General features: G+C 56.0%; 1 protein-coding gene across 4 annotated transcripts; it reads right to left on the bottom strand.

Moving 5' to 3' along the window:
* Nucleotides 1-449: 449 nt before the first annotated feature.
* On the bottom strand, nt 450-20,206 carry LOC138392140 (signal transducer and activator of transcription 5A). 4 transcript variants are annotated; one of them, XM_069482556.1, is made up of 19 exons: nt 20,109-20,206; nt 19,140-19,277; nt 18,645-18,801; nt 17,468-17,557; nt 14,745-14,919; nt 10,628-10,758; nt 10,226-10,377; nt 9,605-9,760; nt 9,001-9,180; nt 6,784-6,871; nt 6,561-6,683; nt 6,082-6,174; nt 5,416-5,622; nt 4,739-4,833; nt 4,522-4,652; nt 3,962-4,117; nt 3,221-3,272; nt 2,731-2,838; nt 450-1,744 (listed from the first exon to the last, which is right to left on the bottom strand). In XM_069482556.1, the coding sequence occupies exons 2-19, from the start codon at nt 19,265-19,267 to the stop codon at nt 1,582-1,584; spliced, it is 2,385 nt and encodes a 794-aa protein (XP_069338657.1). In that variant the 5' UTR covers nt 19,268-19,277; nt 20,109-20,206; the 3' UTR covers nt 450-1,581. The 4 variants fall into 4 exon arrangements, with proteins under 4 accessions (XP_069338657.1, XP_069338659.1, XP_069338658.1 ...); XM_069482558.1 differs by lacking the exon at nt 6,082-6,174; XM_069482557.1 differs by lacking the exon at nt 17,468-17,557.
* Between the last annotated feature and the right edge of the window lie 1,145 nt (nt 20,207-21,351).

Raw genomic sequence — 21,351 nt, 5'->3', positions numbered from 1 at the left:
CAGCTGCCCGGCTCCAGAGGGTGGAGAGCCATCTTGGCGCTGGCCCTCAGCCCCCAGCTTTGAGACCACTTACTGCGGTAGCTGCTGGGGAGAGGCCAGACCACAGTCCTGCCCGGCCCTGGGGCTCCCGTCTTTTCCTGAAAAACCTCAAGTCTCCTGCTATCTTGGGAATATGTGGCCCCTAACCTAGTTCCTTAGCCTTCTGAGAAGCACTGACAGTATTCCAGCGGTGGTTAACACCCTCAAAACCACAGAAAAGGGAGCAGAGTTGTAACTTAAGGCTAAAAGTTAACGCCAGAGAGGGAAGGAACAAAATGACTCCAGCTCCAGGGATCCCCAGCGCTGCCAGCTCCCCAAAGCTGGAGCCACAGCAGTTATGGAAAAAAACATTTTATTCAAAAACACTTACACAAATGTGTGTTCTTTGTACAAACTACAAAAGACTCCGTCTTCTCGTCTCCGCCTCCCTTCAGAGATGTTTCAGCCTGGGACCCCCAGTCTCCTGCGGTCAGCTGCCCCCGGCTGTGGGTCGTACAGCCTCGGAGGGCGGCGCGGGCCGGGAGCAAGGCCGCCTCAGACCACAGCCAGTTACGCAACAGCGGAGGCCGCGCCCGGGTCCCACCTCCCAGGGGAGCCCAGCGAGATCAGCTTTTACCCCTCACTCCGGATTCCACAGGCATGCAGCAAGCGGCTGCTTGGCCACTTGTCTCTTGCCGCAGTTTTTTTTTCCCAGGAGGGAGGGATCGGCTCTCCAAGTCCCAGGTCCCCCGTTTGCCCACTGTGTCCTAGACCAGTCTTTTTCTCCTCTCCAGAAAGCAAGGTCACAGACAAAAAGCCAAAGACAGAGGGTCAGGCCTGACCCCCAGGAGGGGAGGGGATCCTGGTGGAACTTTTGGGGGCAGACTTGAAACACCCAACCTCCTGGTTCAAGGACAAGAGGCCAAGTAAGTACTCAGAGCAGCCCAGACAGCCTTGACTTGACTCAACCCAGCTCTACCATGTTCAGGACATGGCCGCGGCCCAAACTCTCAGAGTTCACACAAAGTCTGGAGTCCACATTCACTAAAGTATAAAATATTACTCAAAAACAAGCCCCAACCTCCCTCCTGAGGGAAAGAATCAATTAGACCAACGCGTGTGCGTGAGGACAGCTGCACGGACAGGCATATACACATTTGGGAGGGCCAAGCTTCTCAGGAGTGAGACTTTAGCTTAGAGACTCTGTCTCCTTTCCCTTCTTGGATAATTTCATTCAAATAGCTACAGAGCAGACGAAAGACACAGGAGGAACAGGCTTGCCTGCACTGAGCACCCGCAGGGACAGAGGCTCGGTCTCTCCACGACGGACACAGACCCAGCCGGCTCCTGGATGCCTGGATCTGAGGAAGGGCCGCGGCTGCTGCAGCACAGCCCCAGGACTGCCGGGCACGGCAGGCACGCCTCGTGCACAAGCACACACAAACGCACGCGTCCCGTGCTGCCTGCAGAGGCATCAGTATGCACAGCAATTCTAAAATCACAATTAACACGAGCTCTTCACATTGAATATCGTTTCCCAAGGGAAGCGTGGGATTCGAACATTCATGAGAGGGAGCCTCTGGCAGGAGTGAAGAGAACAGCAGGGGGGGAGAGGCGAGGGCCAAGATTGTCCATGGGTCGGCGCAAGAGCTCCTCCACGTGCCGGGCTACATCCATGCTCTCGTCCAGGTCAAATTCTCCGTCCTGCTCAAGGGCAGGGTCAGGGCTGGTAGAGAGAGAAGGACGTCAGAGGCAGCTGGCACGTCTCACAGCCCCAACCCTGGGGGGCAGCCCCTCCTGCTCCCCACTCAAGCCAGTCTCATGAGAATAGGACTCGTCCTGGCCACACCCCCCCAAGCTGGGCTGCGGTCGGCCACTGGCTCCCGGGGAGACGCCCCAGTCTACTCACACCTCAGCAAATGAGGTTAGGAAAAAATCCACTTCCCTTCTCTCCTTGTCCTCATCTGTAAAGCCGCGTGGCTGGGCCAGTGAGCCCTGGCCACCTGGGATGCTATTCACTGAAACTAGGCACCACACCATTCACCAAGCACCTACAGCGGGGTGGGCCTATAACCACAGGACTGCAGTTGTCACGGCCACCTGTAATGCAGGCATTCACCCCACTTTATAAAGGAGGAAACAGACTACGCTGTGTCAGGAAACTTGCTCAGGGCCACCTGGCTATAGGTGGTGGGGTCAGAATTGGAATCTGGGTCTCTGTGACTCCCAAACCTTGGTGGTCCCATTGTAGCTTGCTGCCACCCTGACGTCCAGCCCAGGCCACCCCTATAAGGAACAGGATTTGTTTTATACCCCATTCCCACCTGACTCTTATGGAGAACCGCCCCATAAATAGCTGCCTGTATCGGGCCCTCACGACAGCCTCCCTGTGCGATGCTTTCCCTGCATCGTCTCATGTAATCCTCACCCCATCTCAGGAAGTAGGTGTTCCTGCCCCCATTTTACAGATGAGGACACTGAGCATCAAAGAGGCCCAATCATTCACCCGGGGTCACCCAGCTGGGTCAGCACGGTAGTGAGGACCGGCTCCCTGCCATGTCTAGCTTCAAAATGCTCTGTGTGTTTTCCTGGCTCATCTCGCTTTCCCAGCACCCCGGTCCCACCCGGACCTAGAGGAGCCCTGGATCCCTTTACACGAGCCCTGCAGGGGGCCAGCCTGGGGCGAGGGCCCCCCATGAGAACACCACCTACTTCTGTGGGTACATGTTATAGTGAGCCTGGGGGCACACAGATGGGGAGGGCGCATGGTCCATGTACGTGGCGGCACTGGCGCCGGCGTCTGCAGACACGTTCACAAACCTGCAGGAGGAAGCAGGACAGACAGAGCCTCAGCCGCCAGGGAGGCTGGGGGTGGCTGACCTGGGGAGGGAGGGGCTCAGGGGGCATACTTAATGTCTTTCTTGGGCCTGGGGCTCTGGCTGCAGGACTGGGCCCTGGGTACTGGCCACAGCATGACCAAGCCCAGGTCCCTCCCCTGGCCTGAGTCAGCTTTCCCCAGGGGATGGGGTATGGAATGTGGAGGTCCAGGAACAGGAGAGACAGCAGTGTCTGGGGAGAAGATGGGGGGAGGAGAAGACAGGGGGGAGGAGAAGACAGGGAGGAGAAGACAGGGGGGAGGAGAAGACAGGGGGGAGGAGAAGACAGGCGGGAAGAGAGCCAGAGCCGGGCCCTGGACACTTACTCAGGGACCACTTGCTTGATCTGTGGCTTCACGTATCCGTCACCTGCTTTAACTGCCAAGGGGAGGACAGTGGTGAGAACCAAACTCTCTGGGAAGTCCCAGGTGGGGTGGAAGCCCACCCCTCTGCAGTCTGCCTCCTGCTCACACCACCCTGGGGCCTCAGCAGGGATGAGATTTCCCAAGGACTCCCTAAAAACACCTGCTGATGGATCCAGTCTGAGGGTCCGCAAGACCCTGGCTTCAACCCCAGTCCTGCTCCTGGTTCCTTTTCTGGCTATTTGCTTTCTCTCTCCCTGCCCCCACCCCTGCTGAACTAGAAGCAAACCCAACCAATGGATCTGCGACAGGCTGAAGAGGAAAAACCTATCCCCCTTTCATCCCACACTCAACTTGGGGGCAGGTTTGAGGGTGGGGAGCGGAGACGGCAGCCGGCTCAGGTGGGAGCAGAGCAGGGACTGGGCGGGAACCATCCCGGCACTGCCTGGCTCCCTGCGAGGGTGCAGAAGTGAGAATCCACCCAGCTTTCGCTTTGCCCACAAGCGAGCTGGGATGGGTTTCACTTTCCCTCTCCTCAGCCGAGAGCTCTCAAATCCTCCCCACCATCCCATGGGCCAAAACCCGCAGGGCAAATAGCCCCGGGCTCTTCTTGGGGAGCCCCCCTGCCCAGCCCACGGGCTCCGTTCATGGGCTGGGGGAGAGCCCAGGGGGCGCCGGGCAGCAGGGACCCGGGGCGGGACCCACCGAGCACAGGAGTGTAGTACTTGGAGAAGACCTCATCCTTGGGGCGGTCAGGAAACACGTAGATGAGATAGCTCAGGTCCCCAAGCCGGTCAGCCAGGGACCTGATGGAGAAATCCCGAGTGGTGAACGGTTTCAGGTTCCACAGGTTACGGTCCGCTGTGAAAAGGACAACTTCGTTCCCACAACCACTGCTGGCAGGAGGAGGGCGGCCAGGTTTTGGGGGTTTACGGCCGACTTGAGAGAAATCCGGCTGTTACCAGCCTGCGCTGCGGGAACGTTCTACTCGGCACCTGGGCAAGTAGATGTGGACAGGCTGGTTGTGGCAGAGGCGAGAGCAGGAAGCTCCGCCCAGGAGCCGTGCAGTCTACGGGGTGGTGATTTTACCTTCTCCCAAATGGAAAATGGAACACATTTCCAAGCAGAGCTCCCCACACTAAGCCCAGCCCCGAGCTTTCCCAGTAGGCACCTTCTAAGGACGCAGGCCTGAAGGACGGAGGGTGGGGAGCAAGGGGACGGGAGCCAGGGCCCTGGGGCTGCAGGTGGGCAGAACGGGCACTCACGGGAGTCAAACTTCCAGGCAATGGTGATGCCCCCGATTTCTGAGTCACTAAAGCGCAGCAAGAAGGTCCCGTCGGGCTTGTTGATGAGCAGGTCGTGGGCCTGCTGCTTATTGACAAAGCCGAGGATGGCCCTGGTGCACAGAGCATCGAGTGTCACTGCTTGGGCCAGCAGCCACTGTCCCCAAGCCCAAGGCCGGCTCCCAGCCCCGTTGCTCACCCGTCATTCCAGTGGGGCTTGTGGTGCTTCTTCAGCACCTCCATCACCCCGTCGAACCACTGCCAGAAGGTGTAGTTCCAGCCCGGCAAGTTCTCCTGGGGGCCCCCAGGAGACCCCGAGTCAGGGCTGCTGTCCCGGGTCACAGGTGGCCCGGGAAGGTCAGTGCCCTCTTGTCCCCACCCAGCCTTCTCCTAATTCCTCACCCCTACTTGCCCCCACACCCCGGCATTCCACAAACTCGGGTCCTCGGGACCCAGAGAATAACCTCACGCCACTCCTACGACACAGGCGCCTGGGACAGTCCCGTGGGTAGGAGTGGGAGGTGTGAGGACGGTACTTCCAGAGTCATTCCTGCCCCCTCCTCTCATTTTACAGATGGGGAAACGGAAGCACGGAGGAAGGAAGGGGCCTGGCAAATCAGTGAACAGGTCTAGGAGACTAGAGCCTGCGGATCCCGACGCCCTGGGCTCTGGGTCCTTCTGTCATCCTGCTCTGGCTCTCACGGCGCAGCGCAGTTCCCGCAGCCCCGCCTGCGTTTCTCGGGTGTACGAGCCCCCGTTTCTCCGGGTGGTGGGAGAGGGTGGGGTGCTGGCCCCGGGCAGTAACCCGTCTGTGAGGCAGGGCAGGGACAGGACCCTGTGGGCCAGGGCGGGCAGCTGAGGGCCCGGGCTCCTCACCCTGTTGAACTGGGACCAGGACACGGACATGCTGTTGTAGTCCTCGAGGTGGCTGCTGCTGCTGTTGAACAGTTTCTGCGCCAGGAACACGAGGTTCTCCTTGGTCAGGCCCCGGTTGCTCTGCACTTCGGCCTTGAATTTCATGTTGAGCGCCTCGCACAGCTGCGGCCACAGCACTTTGTCGGGCACGGCAAATGGCACCCTGCCCTGAGAGGGAGGGAAGAACGGGGAAAAGGCGGATGGAGGGAGTTGGGAATGTTTACACACGTACACGCACACACACAGGAGACACACAGACACCAAGAGACGGGGGCACTGAGAAAGATCTAGAAAGGTGACACAAACACAGGAGAAAGGAAGTGGGGGTGGGGCAGACGAGGGCTGAGCATGCAGGCTGGAGACCCGGGACCCTGGCCACAGCTGAAGGAAGATCCGAGACCAGGGCCCAAAGACCAGGTCCCCAGAACCCGGAGACCCCAACCCAGAAACCCGCCACCCAGGCAGAGCCCGATGACACGCCCGAGGGCAGGTGCCCTTCCTGGCTCACCCTAGGTCTGGTCTGTCCTGGGTGGGGAACAACCACTCAATAGTGGCCCAGGGTTAGGGCTGACCCCAGGAGAGTCCTGGGGTCTGGGGGGCCGAGGTGGGTGTCCCCAGGGGGCTCACCGGCTCAGCAAAGGCGTTGTCCCATAGCACGGTGGCTGTGGCATTGTGGTCCTGGCTGCCATGGACGATGACAACCACTGGTAGGGACAGAGTCTACAGGAGTCAAAGGAATGAGAGTTGAGGGGGTATGACCACCATCTGCCCTCCGCTTAGGCAAGACACCAGCCCTCCTGCCTCACCCGCAGTGCCAACCACAGCGCCTCCCAACAAACCTAGGCACAAGCAAACAAAAAAACACAATCTATTTTTTCTGAGCCCATTGCCTGAATTGTGTGGGCTAGTCCCAGGTGACAACTTAGCACACAGGTACCCGCAGAGTTAAAGCGGGTTTCTCAGCATCACGGGGTCACTGGCCGGAGACCCATGTGAGGACTCACAGCACTCTGGCCTCCCCGAACCAGCCAGGTGGCCCCAGCCAGACCCCTTCGCCTCTCTGGGTGACCTGCAGGGATGGAAGGGCTGGGGGTGGGGTGGCTCACCTTGACCTGGAACACGAGCTCATTGCTGCCAACACTGAACTGAGACTCAAACAGGACAGTGAACTTCTCCTCTGTCACAGACTCTGCGCCCCGCCGGTCAGCACGCTTGATCCTCTTCAGTGACTGCAGAGCGGGAGGTCAGAGGGGGACAGGGAGATGGCGGCGGCTTACAAGGACTCGGCTCTGGGCAGACCTTCCCTCCAGAGCTAGGCGCTGTCCTCACCATGTTTCTAAAGTGGGCGCTGAGGGTGCCCGTGGCCTGGTGATACTCCATCACGCAGCAGTTGTTCAGGATCTCCCCGCTGCACTCGCTGCAAAGGACAGGGGAGGCCCAGCTCCACGTGGGTCCGGGCTGGAAGCATGGTCCCCTCCGTGCCTTGGGCTGGGGTCTTCCCCTGGTCAGCCCTGCTGGTGGCCCGTGCCCTCCACCCCCAAGAACATTCCTCAGTGTCTCTCTGTTCATCATCCTGAGAGTACCCAAGACTGGGTCTATCCAATGGTGAGGTCTGGACCTCTGTGATTAGCCTGAAATTCCTTGGGCGCTGAGATTGCTGTGGGACCTCTGCGGGCTTCTGGTGGCTCCTGGTGCACTTAAAATAAAATTCTTAGCCACAGCCTACAAGGACCCCTCGTGATCAACCCCTGCCCACCCTCCTGGCCTTGCTGAGTTCCTCTCCCCTCACTCTGTACATGCAAACCATGCTGGCCTTGGCTGGCTGCTGAACAGGCCAAGCTTGGTGCCTACCTCAGGACCTTTGCACTTGCTCTTCCTGTCACCCTAAACACTCCCAACCTTCTCCTCTTTTGGGTCTCAGCTCAGAGATCCCCTCGGAAACGGGCCCCTCGTCCACCTACTTGCTGTTGTTCACCACACTGGCCTCCACCAACCTGCCCCGAACACACATCCAGATGCCAGGATAGCACCCTATTTTCTTTCTTTTTTTTTCTTTTTTGAGACAGAGTCTCACTCTGTTGTCCGGGCTAGAATGTCGTGGCGTCAGCCTAGCTCACAGCAACCTCAAACTCCTGGGCTCAAGCAATCCTCCTGCCTCAGCCTCCTGAGTAGCTGGGACTACAGGCACGCACCACCATGACCAGCTAATTTTTTCTATATATTTTTAGTTGTCCAGCTAACTTCTTTCTATTTTTAGTAGAGACAGGAGTCTCGCTCTTGCTCAGGCTGGTTTTGAACTCCTGACCTCAAGTGATCCTCCCGCCTCGGCCTCCCAGAGTGCTAGGATTACAGGCGTGAGCCACTGCGCCCGGCATGTTTTCATTTTCTTTATAGAGTTTATCACTTGTTGGCGCCACTTTATTTTTCAAAGTGCACTATTATCTTTCTCCCCAGCTACAATGCAGGCTCTAAGAGAGTGGGAGCCTTGTTCATCTTCTTCTTCATCGTATCCCCAGACAACGTGGCAAGCACTCAGTAAACATTTTTAATTGGATGACAAAGGAGGGACCAAGTCTCCCACATCACTCATTCATCCACTGCATACTTTGTGGGAGACCTGCCCTGACCCTGGACCGCTCCACCCCCTTCTCGGCCACCATATTCTTTCTCTATACTCCTCCCTCAGGTCATGGCACACGTTCTCTCCACCCCCTGTCACTAGCTACCCTCCATTCGGCTGGTAGCCTGAGACTAATTGTCCTTTCTTTCATTCCTGCCCCCTGACGCCTTCCGCACGCCCTGTGAACCTCCCTGGTCACACGGCTTCCCCAGTACTCGTTTCTCACTGTCTGCTGCCTACTCTGCTAGTCCACAGCTTGGGCAAGGAGACAGCCAGGTTCTGCCGGGATCACAGTTGCGTCCCCACCGCTCAGCACAGGTCCTGGAACATTAAGTGGCAAAATACTACTGACCTAACTATGTGCAGGGCACAGGCAAGGCCTGGGGAAGGCCTCTGAGCCCGAGGAGTGTAGTATATACCCTGTGGCCTCGACGTATGATGAATCCACTTGCAATTTTTCGATTTTACCATGGCGCGAAGGCCACTCAGCAGAAAGCGGAACTTTAGTCTCTCTGATGCCGGCGGTGGCAGCGAGCCGCAGCTCCACTCGGCTGTGTGATCGCCAGGCAAACCACCAATACCCTGCAGTGGACTACGTTGCCAGCTGCTTTTGCCCAACTGTAGGCTAGTGTAAGCGTTCTAAGCACATTGAAGGCTGAGCTAAGCTATGACGTTGTGTGTTTAGGTGTCTTAAATGCATTTTTGACTTACAATTTTTTCAACTTGCAATGGGTTTATCCGGATGTAACCATATTGTAAGTTGGGGAACATCTATGTACAGGAACAGAGTAAACCAGGGAGACCAAAAGGGAGGGAGGCAGGACTGTCCCCAACTGCACAGGACCCCAATAGCTATAGAATAGAAGTAGCCCCCAAACCCGAGCTCAGGGAGAGGGAGGCAGTGGAGGGAGAAGCGGCTCAATTACTTGCGGGTGTTCTCATTCTTGAGCAGGGACTTGGCCTGCTGCTCGCTGATGATGGTGGCCTTCACCTGGGGGGGGTTCATGTGCACATTCAGCTTCCCGCCCACCAGCAGGCGCACGGTGGCTGCGAACTTGGTCTGGGTCTTCAGGACCTGAGGAGGCTGCTTCTCGATGATGAACGTGCTGCGGGGACACAGTGACCACACGGACCATGAGATGCTGCCTCAGGGAAAGGGCTCCAGGGCTCTCTGTGTGTTGTGGGGGGCTGCCTCCCATGGGCTCAGCAGGTGAAGGAACAGCAGGTGGCACAGCGCTGCCCCCACCCCAGGAGGCAGGAGATGGTGGGGAGAGGGAGGGACAGGGACTCAGCAGCTGGCAGGGGCTGCAGGGCCTCAGGGCACCTCCTGTGGTGTCCACAGTACACACTGGGCAAGGGCGGTGCCAGCAGCCGCAGCAACTGGAGGTGGAGCGGGCAGGGGCGAGGCAGAGAGAGACAGGAGGGAAGCAGAGCTCCTGGTCTGGAAAGCCCTGCTGCCCTCACACCCCATAAACCCCGCAATGGGAGCTGGCCCTGCCCCGCTGGGTGTGGCCGAGAGGCAGCAGTCACCTGGTCACCAGGGCTGAGATGATGTCTGTGATGGTGGCATTGACCTCGGCCAGCATCTCCTCCACTGGCCCGGGGATGGGCAGCTGCTGGCAGAGGTGCTCGGCCCTGCGGATCTGCTGCCGGTTCTGCCAGATGATCTCAGCCAACTTCTCACACCTGCACGGGAGCCCCAGGACCAACAGGAGGATGACGGCTTCTTCCCCAGACCCCAGGCCAGAGGCTGGGAGGCTCCCGGTCTGGGGAGAACCCCCAAGACACAGCTCCACCCTCACCCAGCACTGGGCGTTGTGCTTTCCCCGCACCTCCTACCCCGTGGAGCAGAGCTCCCTGCCTTCCAGAAGTGCAGAGAAATACACAGCAGGGTGACCCGGACTTAGGCCCAACCAGCCAGAGTGACACTGCACACGCCAGCGCCTCCACGTTCCCCAGGACAGTGACTCCCCTCCTGGGGGAGGTGGCACCGATGGGGGACCAAGGTCTGTATCAGGAGCCAGGCCCGCTGGTGAAATAAGAGCTGTCACAAGGCCGAGGGGGCCTGCTGCACGTGCCAGCGCAGGAGGCAGAAGCAGCTGGTGCCACCCCCGGCCCCTGCCTGCCCCACGCGCCAACCGTGCCCATTACCAGGACTGCAGCACGTCCAGGCTGCCCTCGGGGGGCCCGCCGTTCCCGGCCAGCTGCTGCCGCCGCTTCCACTGGATCAGCTCGTCGTCCAGAATGATGGTCTGCTGCTTCCGCAGCAGCTGCAGGGTCTTCTGGTGCTTCTCGGCCAGCTCCTGCAGAAAGGTGGGGACAGCAGGCCCTGCTGGGCTCCACAGACAACTCTGCAGGGCCCCGCTCAGCGATGGCAGGGCCCAGGCCAGGCCTCCCCCGACCTGCTCCCCCTCACCCCGCCCCCAGGAAAGACGGATCTGGACCCCTGCTCTCCTGGGTCCCGCTCTCCTCCCGACTCTACCCTCTGTCGGGTCCCAGAGACGCAGGACGCGGCGCTCCATGCCTGGGAGGAGGGACCCGGCACCCACTCACCACGCGGTACTGCTGCAGCGTCTGGGCCTCGCGCTGCAGCCAGGCCTCCAGGGACACCTGCTTCTGCTGCAGGGCCGTCTCCCGGCTCAGGCGCTCCTGGGGGCTCAGCTGGGCCAGCTGGGCAAACTGAGCTAGAGGAGGGGACAGGACACCACGACCGTCATCTCCCAGCGTCCGGCAGGAGCCCAGAGGAGCCCACTCACCTGCTCTGCGGCAGGACCCTCAGGGGGTCAGACATCCCGTCAAGGGCAAGTCGGGGTTCCTGACAGCCGGGCTGCCGAGGTGAACGACTCAGAAGGCAGCCCCGGGCCCTGTCACCAGCCCCCTCACTCTGAGCGGCCCCCGGGGCACTCGCAGTGCAGCCCAGGGCGAGTCCTGCCCGTCTCCCTCCCGCCTGCCACTGCCCCACACAGGGGCCGCCAACCCCGCTCACGGGCCCAGCCTGGAGCCGGGCTGCCCAGGTGCGAAGTGCGCCCGCGACTCTCACTAGCTGGGCCAACTTGGGCAAATCACTTTACTTTCTCGTGCCTCGGTCTCCCCGAGTGTAAATCGGGAGAGTGGCGGCACCTGCCTCAGAGGGCAGCTGAAGGGGAAATAAGTGATGAAACAGAAGGTGCTGGAGAAACAGCCCGGCAGGCGCAGGTCTGTGTGAGATTGTCCTTCTCAGTCACGGGCGACGGGACGGGAATGAAAGGGGACAGAGACCAGCGGCTGCTCAGCCCCCTCCTGCCCACAGCAAAGCCCCCCAGGGAGGCCCCTGCCCCAGCGGCTCCGCCCTGTCCCCTGCCCCAGAGTCTCTCCTCAGGGAAGGAGTTTCTCCGGGTGCTGGAAGGTGCCTGACACGTCTGTCCAGGCTGGTCGCTGTGAGCTCAGAGACAGACGGACAGAGAAGGGAGAGTGTCCAGGACCCCCTGAGGAAAGCGAGGGTTGGGGGCAGCTTCTCCCCACGCTGGTGTGAGGAATCCCAGCCAGGGCAGGAGCAGGGAGTGGGGCGGCCTTGTTAACTGCTTTCAAAATAGCTACCATGCAATACTCAAGACACATGGAAGGTGCCAAGAGTAATACAAGGAACACCTGCGTATCTAGAACCTAGCCTAAGAAATCAGACGTTCCCACAGTTACTGCCACCTGTGTACCTCCCTAGCTTGCAGCCCATCCCTCCCTCACAGAGACAAGCACCATCCCAGCTGCCGGGACTGCTGCTCCCGTCAACAACCTTTCTGAGCAGCCCACGTCCTCGCCCCCGAGTCGAGAAGATGTGCGCGTCAGCACGTCTTGGTCGCGTTCCTGGCTGGCCTCCGAGGGCCATGTGGCACTGACCTCGTCCCTGCCCATGGAATGCACCAGCTGGGACAGACAAAAGCAACTCGAGACGGCCAGGAAAAGCCCAGACCTGGGACTTAGAGAGATGGTTTCCATCTCACTGCAGGGTGCTGAGCAGAACAGCATCGTCAGGCACAGAGCGTATCCGAGTAGGCTGGACGGCCACCTCGGGGGTCCTGCAAGGACCCTCCTAGTCCCTCCTGGAAATCTGCAGCAGCTTCTGGGCAGGAGGCCAGGGAGACGTGGGGCAGCTGTCCTGCTCCACTGGAGGGAGCTGAGCCTTCCCGGGCACAGGCAGAGCCCCAGTCTGTGTCTCTGATTCATGAGCTCGATAAAGGAGACTGAACTGACACTGCACGACGGCACAAACCCAAACCAGAATCCAACCTAATCCCACGCACAGGAAACAGAAAACCAAGTACACGCTCAGAAATACCGTCAACAGTCAAAGGACTTGGGTAGAAATAATGGTCTGAAATCTTCTATTTCCATAAACAGAAGGGGCTGCCCTTTTTCTGAGGTCCTTCTGGGGTGAATTCAGATGGGAGGAAGATATGCTAGATCATCCTGCCAATATTTACTGAATACCTATGATGTTTAAGGTATTGTGCTCATCACAGGGTATAGAAAGCACTGACAGGGCAGGGTTAGGGAAAGACCTTAAACAGTTAAATAAAAATGGAACTTAAAAAAAATTTAGGTGATCCAAAAAAGGAAGACCAGAGGAACAAAAATCAAAAAGGGACACAACAGAAAAGAAATATTAAAAAGGTAGGCTTCAATATAATCATATTAATTATTACATTAAATGTTAATGGCCTAAACATCTCAATTAAAAGCAGTGATTGTCAGAATAAATACAAAGCAAGACTCAAATATATGCTAACTACATTTTAAAATTTTTAAAAAAGCATAGAAATATGCTGTGTGAAATGGAAAATAAGACAGCTGAGGTAGTTATATTAATATCTAATAAAGTAGATTTCAAGACAGAGTATTACATAGATTAAGATAGGCATTTCATATGATTATGATGTCAACTGATAAGATAGTCAAAATAATTATAAGTGTGGATACATCTAATAGCAAAGCTTAAAAATATGTAAAGAAAATATTTACAGAATTGGAGCAGTAGAGAGTTTCACAGTAATAATTGAAGATTTTGATACCTCTCTTCTAGCAACAGATAAAGCAATTAGGAAAAAACAATCAATAAAGACACAGATTGGTGGTTTTCAAAGTATAGATCAAGGATCCCTGGAGGGTTCCTAAGACCCTTACAGGAGTCCACAAAGTCAAAACTATTTTCATAAGACCTTATTTGCCTCTTTCACTCTTACTATCACATAAGTATCCAATGGAGTTTTCTAGAGACTATAAGATGTGTGATACTACAACAGTTTGAAAGCAAGATCCAGCTATCTCTTACAAAGCCTAATATTAAAGAGATTTGCAAATATGTAAAGCAATGCCACTCTATTCACTAAGTTTTGTTTTGGAAAGTAGCCTGAAACAGAAGCATAGATGTTGTGTTTGTTTGTTTTTTGTAAAACTTTACCTTTTATGTTAACATTACCGAATTTATTATTGATTTTTTGAATGAAATAACTACAGAACATACACTCTTTTCAAGTGCATGTTTTCACCAAGATAGAGCATATGCTGGACCACAAAACAAGTCTCAAGAAATTTATAAGAACTGAGATCATACAGAGATGTTCTCTGATCACAGGAGAATTCCATAATGATATTAAAATCAATAACCATATGCCATCTAGAAAAAAACAGAAATTAAACACATTTTTAAATAACATATGGGTAAAAGAATTAATCACAAGAGAAATTATAAAATACTTCAAAGTGAATGATAACATACAGCATTTTTAAATTTATGGGATGTAGCTAAAGCAGTGCTTAGAGGAAAATGTATAGCTTTGAATATAGATATTAGAAAAGAAAAAAGGTCTAAAATCAATGACCTAAGATTCTACCTTGAGAAACCAGACTAAAAAGAGCAAAGGAAAAGGCAATTTGATACTTCTTATTCTCACTAGGATGGGGTGACATATCTGTGGGGTCAGTCTGGAGTGGGAAGGAGATGGGCCATGTCTCAAGACTCCTCAGATTGTACCTGGGGTTAATTCCTTGGGAGGGAATTTTTTCTATCCCCACACCCTTATCAACCTTACAACTATTGGCAAACTACAGACCTAGGATATAGGAGAATTTTCCACTGTCACCCTGTCCCCCAAGTCTGCATCCTATCTGTGAGGCTCAAGAAGGTGCACTCCTGGAGTTCTATCTCTCCCCAGCCTGGTTCAACCAAGAGACTCCCAGCCCAAGTTCTCCCTTGAGTTAGGAAATACTTTGCCCATATTTATTCATTTGTTCATATATTCTTTAAATATCTACAATTAAGGAGAGGATATTGGTTAGTATAGTACAGGGATTTTATGACATATCTCTAGTTGAGATCCATTTCTGCAACTTACAGGCAACCTAGGCCAAGTTATTTGTTCTCTTTGAACCTCAGTGTTACCATCTGCAAAGTGGGGATAACACAAACTATCCACTTCATATGCTTGTTGTGAGGGTTGCATTAAATAATGCATGCAAAGGGCTTAGCCTATAGTCTGGCCCACAGCGGGGGCTCAATCTCCAGAAGCCATTCCTTCCACCTGGCTTTGGGCAAGATGTTGAGGGACTGGGTAGCCCCAGTCCCTACCCTGTAGGAGCTCACAGAATGTTCCTGGCTCCCACCCCGCAGCACACGGCAGCCGCCGCCCCGCCTCACCCTGGATCCTCAGGCTCTCCTGGTACTGGATGATGAAGTACTCCTGCGTCTGCTGCAGCTTCTTCAGCTCATTCTCTGTGTCCTGCGTGACCAGTCGCAGCTCCTCAAACGTCTGGTTGATCTGAAGGTGTTTCTGGGACATGGCGTCAACCAGGATCCCAGCAGGAGAGCTGCACTGGGGACAGACAGAGCGGCAGTCACAAGGGGCAGAGAGGATGGGAGAAAACCTCAGGCTTTGGGGAGCGCTGATACTACAAACCTCAAATTCCAAATCTAGGGTGCGAAGGGAGAGTTCTCTGAGTCAGAAGGATAGTCATTGGCCAGAATTGGGGTGGAAAGGGGAAAGAGAGAGCAAAAACAAGTGACCCTGCAGATAACGGCACCTTCGGGGTACAAACTTCTATTTCAGACCTGGCCTCCACTAGAGTATTCCAAACACGGTCCATCTAATTTCCCACAGAACAACTAGTGCTCGACACGTCCCAAGTGTCCCATGTGTTTCTCTGCTAAGGATGACGGCTCCCTTATGCCACATCCATTCATTGACCCAGGGCCACGGCCGTGGTAGGTTCTGGGGAAGTGGCGGGGAACAGGGCTGCACGAACACATGTCATCTGCGTCCTCACCCAAGACCTCCTTATAACTTAGGAAGTGGGAAGAGGTAGAACCTCCCATGGGTGCCCTGTAGACCCAAAAATGAAGTGATGAGGACCTATTAACAAGGCCTCCTTGGATGCAGCCATTCCTTCAACACATGGCTGACAGGGGACTTTCCAATGAACTGTTCACAGGATAAAATGCAAACTCCTTCCCACAGCGTCTGCGGGCCTGGCTGGTAGCCCCTGCCTGCTTCCACCTCCGGCTTCCCTGCTGCCCAAGCACCTCGGCTATGTGTGCTTTCTGTTTCTATTCCCTAAACACACAGACATGTTCCTGCCTCGGGGCCTTTGCACTTATTGTTCCATCAGTCTGGAACATTCTGGCACCAAATCCTCCCGAGGCAAGCACTTGAACTGGTACCTTTTCAGAGGGGCTTTCTCTGATGGGCCAATTCGCAGTAGTACTGCTCTTATCTGAAAGTGTGTTGTTCTCGTATTTGTTTACTTGTTTCTGGTCTGTCTCCCTGCCCGAGGATGCGAGGCCCTCAAGTGCTCAGCCCTTGTCTGTCCCGTGCAGCACAGAACCCCCAAGGTCGACATCGGGTGTTCAAGAACAGCTTTCTGGCAGGGAGAAGGAATGGTCCCCCAGACCAAGACACCCCCGGCACCATGAACATGTATTTCTCAATCAGGGCTGAATCTGCTCGTACGTTTACAGGGAGCTCTGTGACTGCAAGAAGTCAGGGACACATGGGTTGTGCTGGAAGAAACTTTGTGACTTCTGGCTTCTGCCCCTCTATCTGTTTTTATCTATTGCAGTCCCACAGTTGGCTCCTTCACCCCAGTTACTCTTACTACTTGCAAGCCTTCAAATGTGATAAGATGGCTCGTGCCTTCCCACCCTCAAATATGCTGTTATTATCATTATTTTGTAAGAGACAGGGTCTCACTATGTTGCCCAGGCTGGACTTGAACTCCTGGGCTCAAGGGATCCTTCTGCCTTGGCCTCCCGAGTAGCTGGGATTATAGGTATGTACCATTGCACCCAGCCTATTGTCACTTTTGACTAGAAAACTCATCCCTCCTCCGTCCCTCCCTCTTTCCCCACTGTAGTTCAGATGTCCCAGACCTCAGGACACTGTCCTGCCAGCAGGCCCCAATCGGAGTTAGGTACTTTTCCATATATGCCACCTTAGCACTCAGCTCACCTCTGGAGAATCTATCATCGCCAGAATTCCTTCTGGGCAGGGACCAGGGCTTTACCTGTTTCTCTAGTCCTAGTCCAGCATCAGACACACAGTAGGACCTCAATAAATGTTTACTGAGAGAACTGTAAAGTTCCTGAAATCAGTGTCCACTGATTTTTATTATTTAATGAATAAATAATAAAAAAATAATTAGTAGTGCTCTAGGCACTATTCTAGGATTTTTAACTGCTACACCACTGTATGAAATTCATTTTGCTTTATTGCAGATGATACATCACTCATACCATTGTCCATGCAGATGTTAACACCCTCATGATTTCAGAACTTGAGAGATGAGTCCTGTTCCCCCTCCCTGGGCCTCACCTCTCTGAGTCCGCCTCCCTCAGTTCCTCCTTGCGGACATACCAGAGTACATTTCTCATTCTGGCCTCAGCCCCATTGATTGAATGTCAAATCTTTTCCCCTGGCAATTGGTAATGTCATCTCTGACACAGATGGAGTTTCCAGGAGCGTGTGTGTATGTGCGTGCATGTGTGTGTGTGTGTACGTGTGTTTAGGGCCTGCTTTTCTATTCGGTTGGTTGGTTTGTCTATCCTTGGCCCACATAGTATCTCATTTAATCCCCATAGTAACCCTATAAGGTAGGTACTATTACTAGCCCTTTTTTACAATAGAAGAAACAGAGATTCAGAGAGCATAAGTAACTTGCTCGGGTCACACAGCTAGTAAGTGGGACTGGACCCAGGGGGGGTCACTCCACAACAGCATGTAATGGTGCCTCTCAAACTTGCTCCTGGCCTCTACCTCTTTGGTGCTCTCCTCATGCCAGTGTTTTAGGTAAACACAGTTGTGTCTGGACAGAAAGGCATATGGAAGGACCTCCCAACTCCCCTCCCCACACCCACAGGACACTCACATTGTTGGCTTCTCGGACCAGCCTCTGTTCATTGTACAGAATGTGCCGGATGCAGCGGACCAGCTCCATGGGGCAGCGGTCATACGTGTTCTGAAAGAGCCCAAGAGCAGCTCCCAGCCGCCACCCTCTACCCCAGCCATGCCTGTCCCCAAGTCATGCCCTCCCCTTCCTTTCCCTCCGCCTCTGCCTCAGCTTTCCCCAGGGAGCCTCTCAGGCAGGCTCGGGGACACCTCTGTCTCTTCTTTCTTTGATTTCCCTTCCCAGATCTTCATATTTGGTTTGCAGTGAATCAGAAACCCACAGTTTACAAAGCACTTCCAATCTATCATCTCCTCTGACTCTCACAGCATGGAAACCCCATGACATAAGCAGAAACTGTAATCCCTGCTTCACAGATGAGAAAACTGGTGCTCAGAGAGGTTACATATTTGTCCAGAGACAACCAAGTAAGTGAGCGGAAGACTTTAGACTCAGGGCATCTGAGGCCAAGGTCAAGGTAGTTTCTACTATACCCCTGACCCTGGGCTCCTATTTGGCTTCCCCTCAGGTTTATCCTGTTTCCTCCCTCTTCTGGGATGGACTTTTATTTCCCCAGCCCTCTGTTGTTTGTGTCTAAGAAGGGTTCTCTAAGAAATACAAGTGAGTTCCAATAAATGCTTGACTCTGATTACCACCCACACCCCTTTCCTGCTTCCACAAAACTCCCTCTCTTCCTCCATGCTTCCCCCCCCACCCCGTGTAAAGGAGAAGCTACATCCTATTGCTAAACCCTTAATTCAAGCCCTTGTGTCCAGCTCCCCTCCTGCCTTTAAAAGAGCCCAAGAGGGAGGTCTTGTTGCCCCTTCCCTCATTTCTAGAATCCGCCAGTCTTCCTTTCTCCAACAAAGGAACCCTGACTCAGTCTACCTCCATCCCTTCTGCCTCATCTGTCCATAAAGCCAGTTCGCCCATCCCCCTTCTGCTGGGAACAACCACCACCCACCCTCGCTTTGTGATATGCTAAAGGACAGGTCTAATTTAGAAAGAGGGGGTGGGGGAAATTGAAGAAAAGTTGCCAATAAGCTCATGGTCATATGGTGAGTCAGTGGCCAGGCCAGGAAAAAACCCAGGGGTTCTGATGCTGGAAGGAGAAGAGCAGAGGCTGCCTCCCTGCAGGTGGCCCCAGGTCCACACCCACCTGGAGCTGCGTGGCGTAGTGCCCCAGCTTGATCTTCAGTAAAAACCCATCTTCCCCCACCTGGTGCTCCGCCTTCTTCTGCAGCTCTTGCACCAGGCCCTCCAGGAGCTGGGTGGCCTGGGTTTGGTCCTGGGGATTGTCCAGGTCAATGGCATCCCTTGGGGCAGGGCAGGAGAGGGAAATCTGCTGTGGCGCCTCCTTGGTTAAGGAGGTCAGGCAGCAAGAGTGAAGTGGAAATCCCAGGCTCATGACTAAGGGCAGTCCAGGGCCCACAAGACTTGTTCCTGGCAACTCCACAGGCATCAAAGTCTAGAAACATCCTCTCTGTCCTCCCAGGCTCCCATTTCCCTCTTCCCCTTTCCCAGGGACACCGCCCCTCAGGCACAGAAGACAGATAGGACCAGAGTCACACCAAACCATAATGAGTAGAATAGAGGCCAAGGGGCCTGGACAGTAGGGACCTGCAGAGGAGGGCGCAGGGCAGGGGGCGTCTACCATGGCTGGCTCTCAATCCACTGTGCCAAGTAGTGCCGGACCTCGATGGGGAAGTGCTGCCCGTACAGCACCTGCATCTGGCGCAGCGCATCTCCCTGCAGCTGCTGGGCCTGAATCCAGCCCGCCATGGCCGTTCACCTAGGACGAGCAGAGGGCTGAAGAGGCACCTCCTGGGCAGAGGCCCTGCCATGTCTACCCATCCCTGGACCGCGGTCAGGCCAGGCCCCTCCCCTCCCGCAGACACGCTTTCCTGTGAGGGAACACGGATGGCGAGGAAGGGAAAGGCACCCGTCTCCTCCAACAAGGAACCCGCTGAAGCTGGGGTGGAGGGGGGGGCTCTCGAGAGGCAGGTGCCCTCCCTGTCTTCCTCTCTCCTCGCCCCACGGGGCTTCCCGGGGAGGGGGGGGGGGAGGCTAGAAAATGAAAGAGAAACTTGACAGTGGAGGCCCACAGGCCCTCTGGAGAGGGCTGCAAGAATCCCCCCACCCTGCCTAGGATACCGAGTCACAGTTTCTGGGAAGGGGAGATCTTGCAAGCCAAAGTTAGGGCAACGCAGCGAAGGCGCCCACTTGACGGCTTGGCCCTCTCGGGCACGCGGCTGGGGCTGTTGAAGACAGGGTTGTGGGGGTCGACGCCACCCCCTCCGGCTGCGCCCCTCAACTGTGCTCCAGCCAGCGTCTCCCCCCGGTCCAGCACGACAGCGCCCTCTCCATTGCGCGCAGGGATGGCGCCCACTGTTGGCCGCCTCCCTTCATCCCCGTCCCTCGTCCCTCGTCCCTCGTCCCTCGTCCTTAGCCCGCGCTGTGCCGAAACTCCCTCTCGGCGCCCAGGACTGATCCCTGCCCTGAGCCCGGCCGTCGGGCTCCGGGGTGCAAGGGTGCCAGGGGGCTGGGGCGCGGCGCAGGGGCGGGAGTCGAGTGTCCCCTCTCCGCGCGCCGCCCGCCCGGGATGCACAGCGCCGCCACCCACCTGGTGGGGCTGAGCCGTCCGGCAGCCCGGCCGGCTCTGCGCCCCGCGGCTCTCGCTCCGGGCCCGGGCTCCTGGCGGCGGCGGCGGCGGCTGTTACTACAGGAAGGAGCAGAGAGCAGCGATTTCCTCCTCAAAGGTCAGCTGCCTCCGATAGACCATACACAGCGCGAGAGCGCTCGCCAACACCCCTCCCAGCCTCGGTCGCTCCCTCCCCGCCTCCGCCCTCGGTCGCTGGCTCCCCGGCAAGTGCGCAGCAGCGGCGGCCGGGCCGGGCGGGCGGCTAGGCGGGGCGGCGCCGGGCGAAGGGGCTGCCCCGACGGCGGGGTCCCCCGGGAGTCCCAGCCTGCGCTCGCCTGCGGCTCTGCGGAAGCGTCCCAGGACCGTGGCGGACAAGAGGCGGGGGACGGAGTGGGAGGGCCGGGAAATCCCAAACCAGGGCCTCAATTTTCCCATGTGTTAAGAGGGAGGAGGGAAGGGTCCACTCCTTGCAGATGCCTTCCAGCTCTGGCGTGTGTCATCTTTCGAGTCTCCAGATTTAAAAAGTAAATGTGTGTGTGTGTGTTTATGTGGGTTGGGGGCCACAGCTTTTGTGACCTCAGAGGCAAAGCCCTAGGGAGTGGAAGGACTGGGGATTTCAGAGAAGTCAAGCTCACCCCCCAACACCCACCTCCCTCCTTCCATTCCTCCCACCACCTAAAATCACCTGTCGAGGAGGAACAGGAAAGAACCTTGGCAGTCATATTTCAACCTCCCTCCCCCCTCCACAATTTTGCAGGTAAGGAATGGAAGTCCAGAGAGAGGAAAGGGCTCGCCCAGGGCCACACAGTGGGCACTCTGCCTAGCCAACAGACTGTGGCCCATAAACTGTCCAGCTCCTCCATGTGCCCCCGCCCAGTGGCATCTGAGGCTGATCCTACCTTCAGAAAAGTCCAGGGAGGGGCTGTCTCGAATCCTGCCAGCCGCACTACGGCCTATAGGCCTTGCCACAGCAGGGAACATCCTCCCTGAAGCCTTGCCTGGGTCACAGTCCCCTCCCCAAGAGCCCCCCACCCACCACCACCACAAGGCCCAAGAGGTTGGGTAAGGCTGGGCTGGCAGCCTCCCATTCCCTTTGCCCAGCGTCCCTCTCCTCTGGGCCTCCCCCCTGCCAGGCAGCTGGTATTGGCAGCACCAGGGGACGGGCCAGCCCTGCTGCTGCCCACTCACAGCCCAGCCAGGCCAAGACTGCGTGTCCTGGGGGGAA

This window comes from Eulemur rufifrons, chromosome 9 (genome assembly GCF_041146395.1).
Source record: "Eulemur rufifrons isolate Redbay chromosome 9, OSU_ERuf_1, whole genome shotgun sequence".
NCBI classification, from domain to species: domain Eukaryota; kingdom Metazoa; phylum Chordata; class Mammalia; order Primates; family Lemuridae; genus Eulemur; species Eulemur rufifrons.
The sequence above is the reverse complement of the archived record's forward strand: the minus strand, read 5'-3'. Positions and strand labels throughout refer to the sequence as shown.

What these genes read in the sequence shown, in the direction of transcription:
- LOC138392140 (XM_069482555.1), bottom strand. Translation starts at nt 18,947, where the DNA reads ATGCCTGTGGAGTTGCCAGGAACAAGTCTTGTGGGCCCTGGACTGCCC. An exon ending in AAGAATGAGAACACCCGCAA is followed by an intron (nt 6,872 to 9,000) that starts GTAATTGAGCCG and finishes TGTCCTTTGCAG; the next exon opens with CGAGTGCAGCGGGGAGATCC. An exon ending in TGCCTGGAAGTTTGACTCCC is followed by an intron (nt 4,118 to 4,521) that starts GTGAGTGCCCGT and finishes TCCTTTTCACAG; the next exon opens with CGGACCGTAACCTGTGGAAC.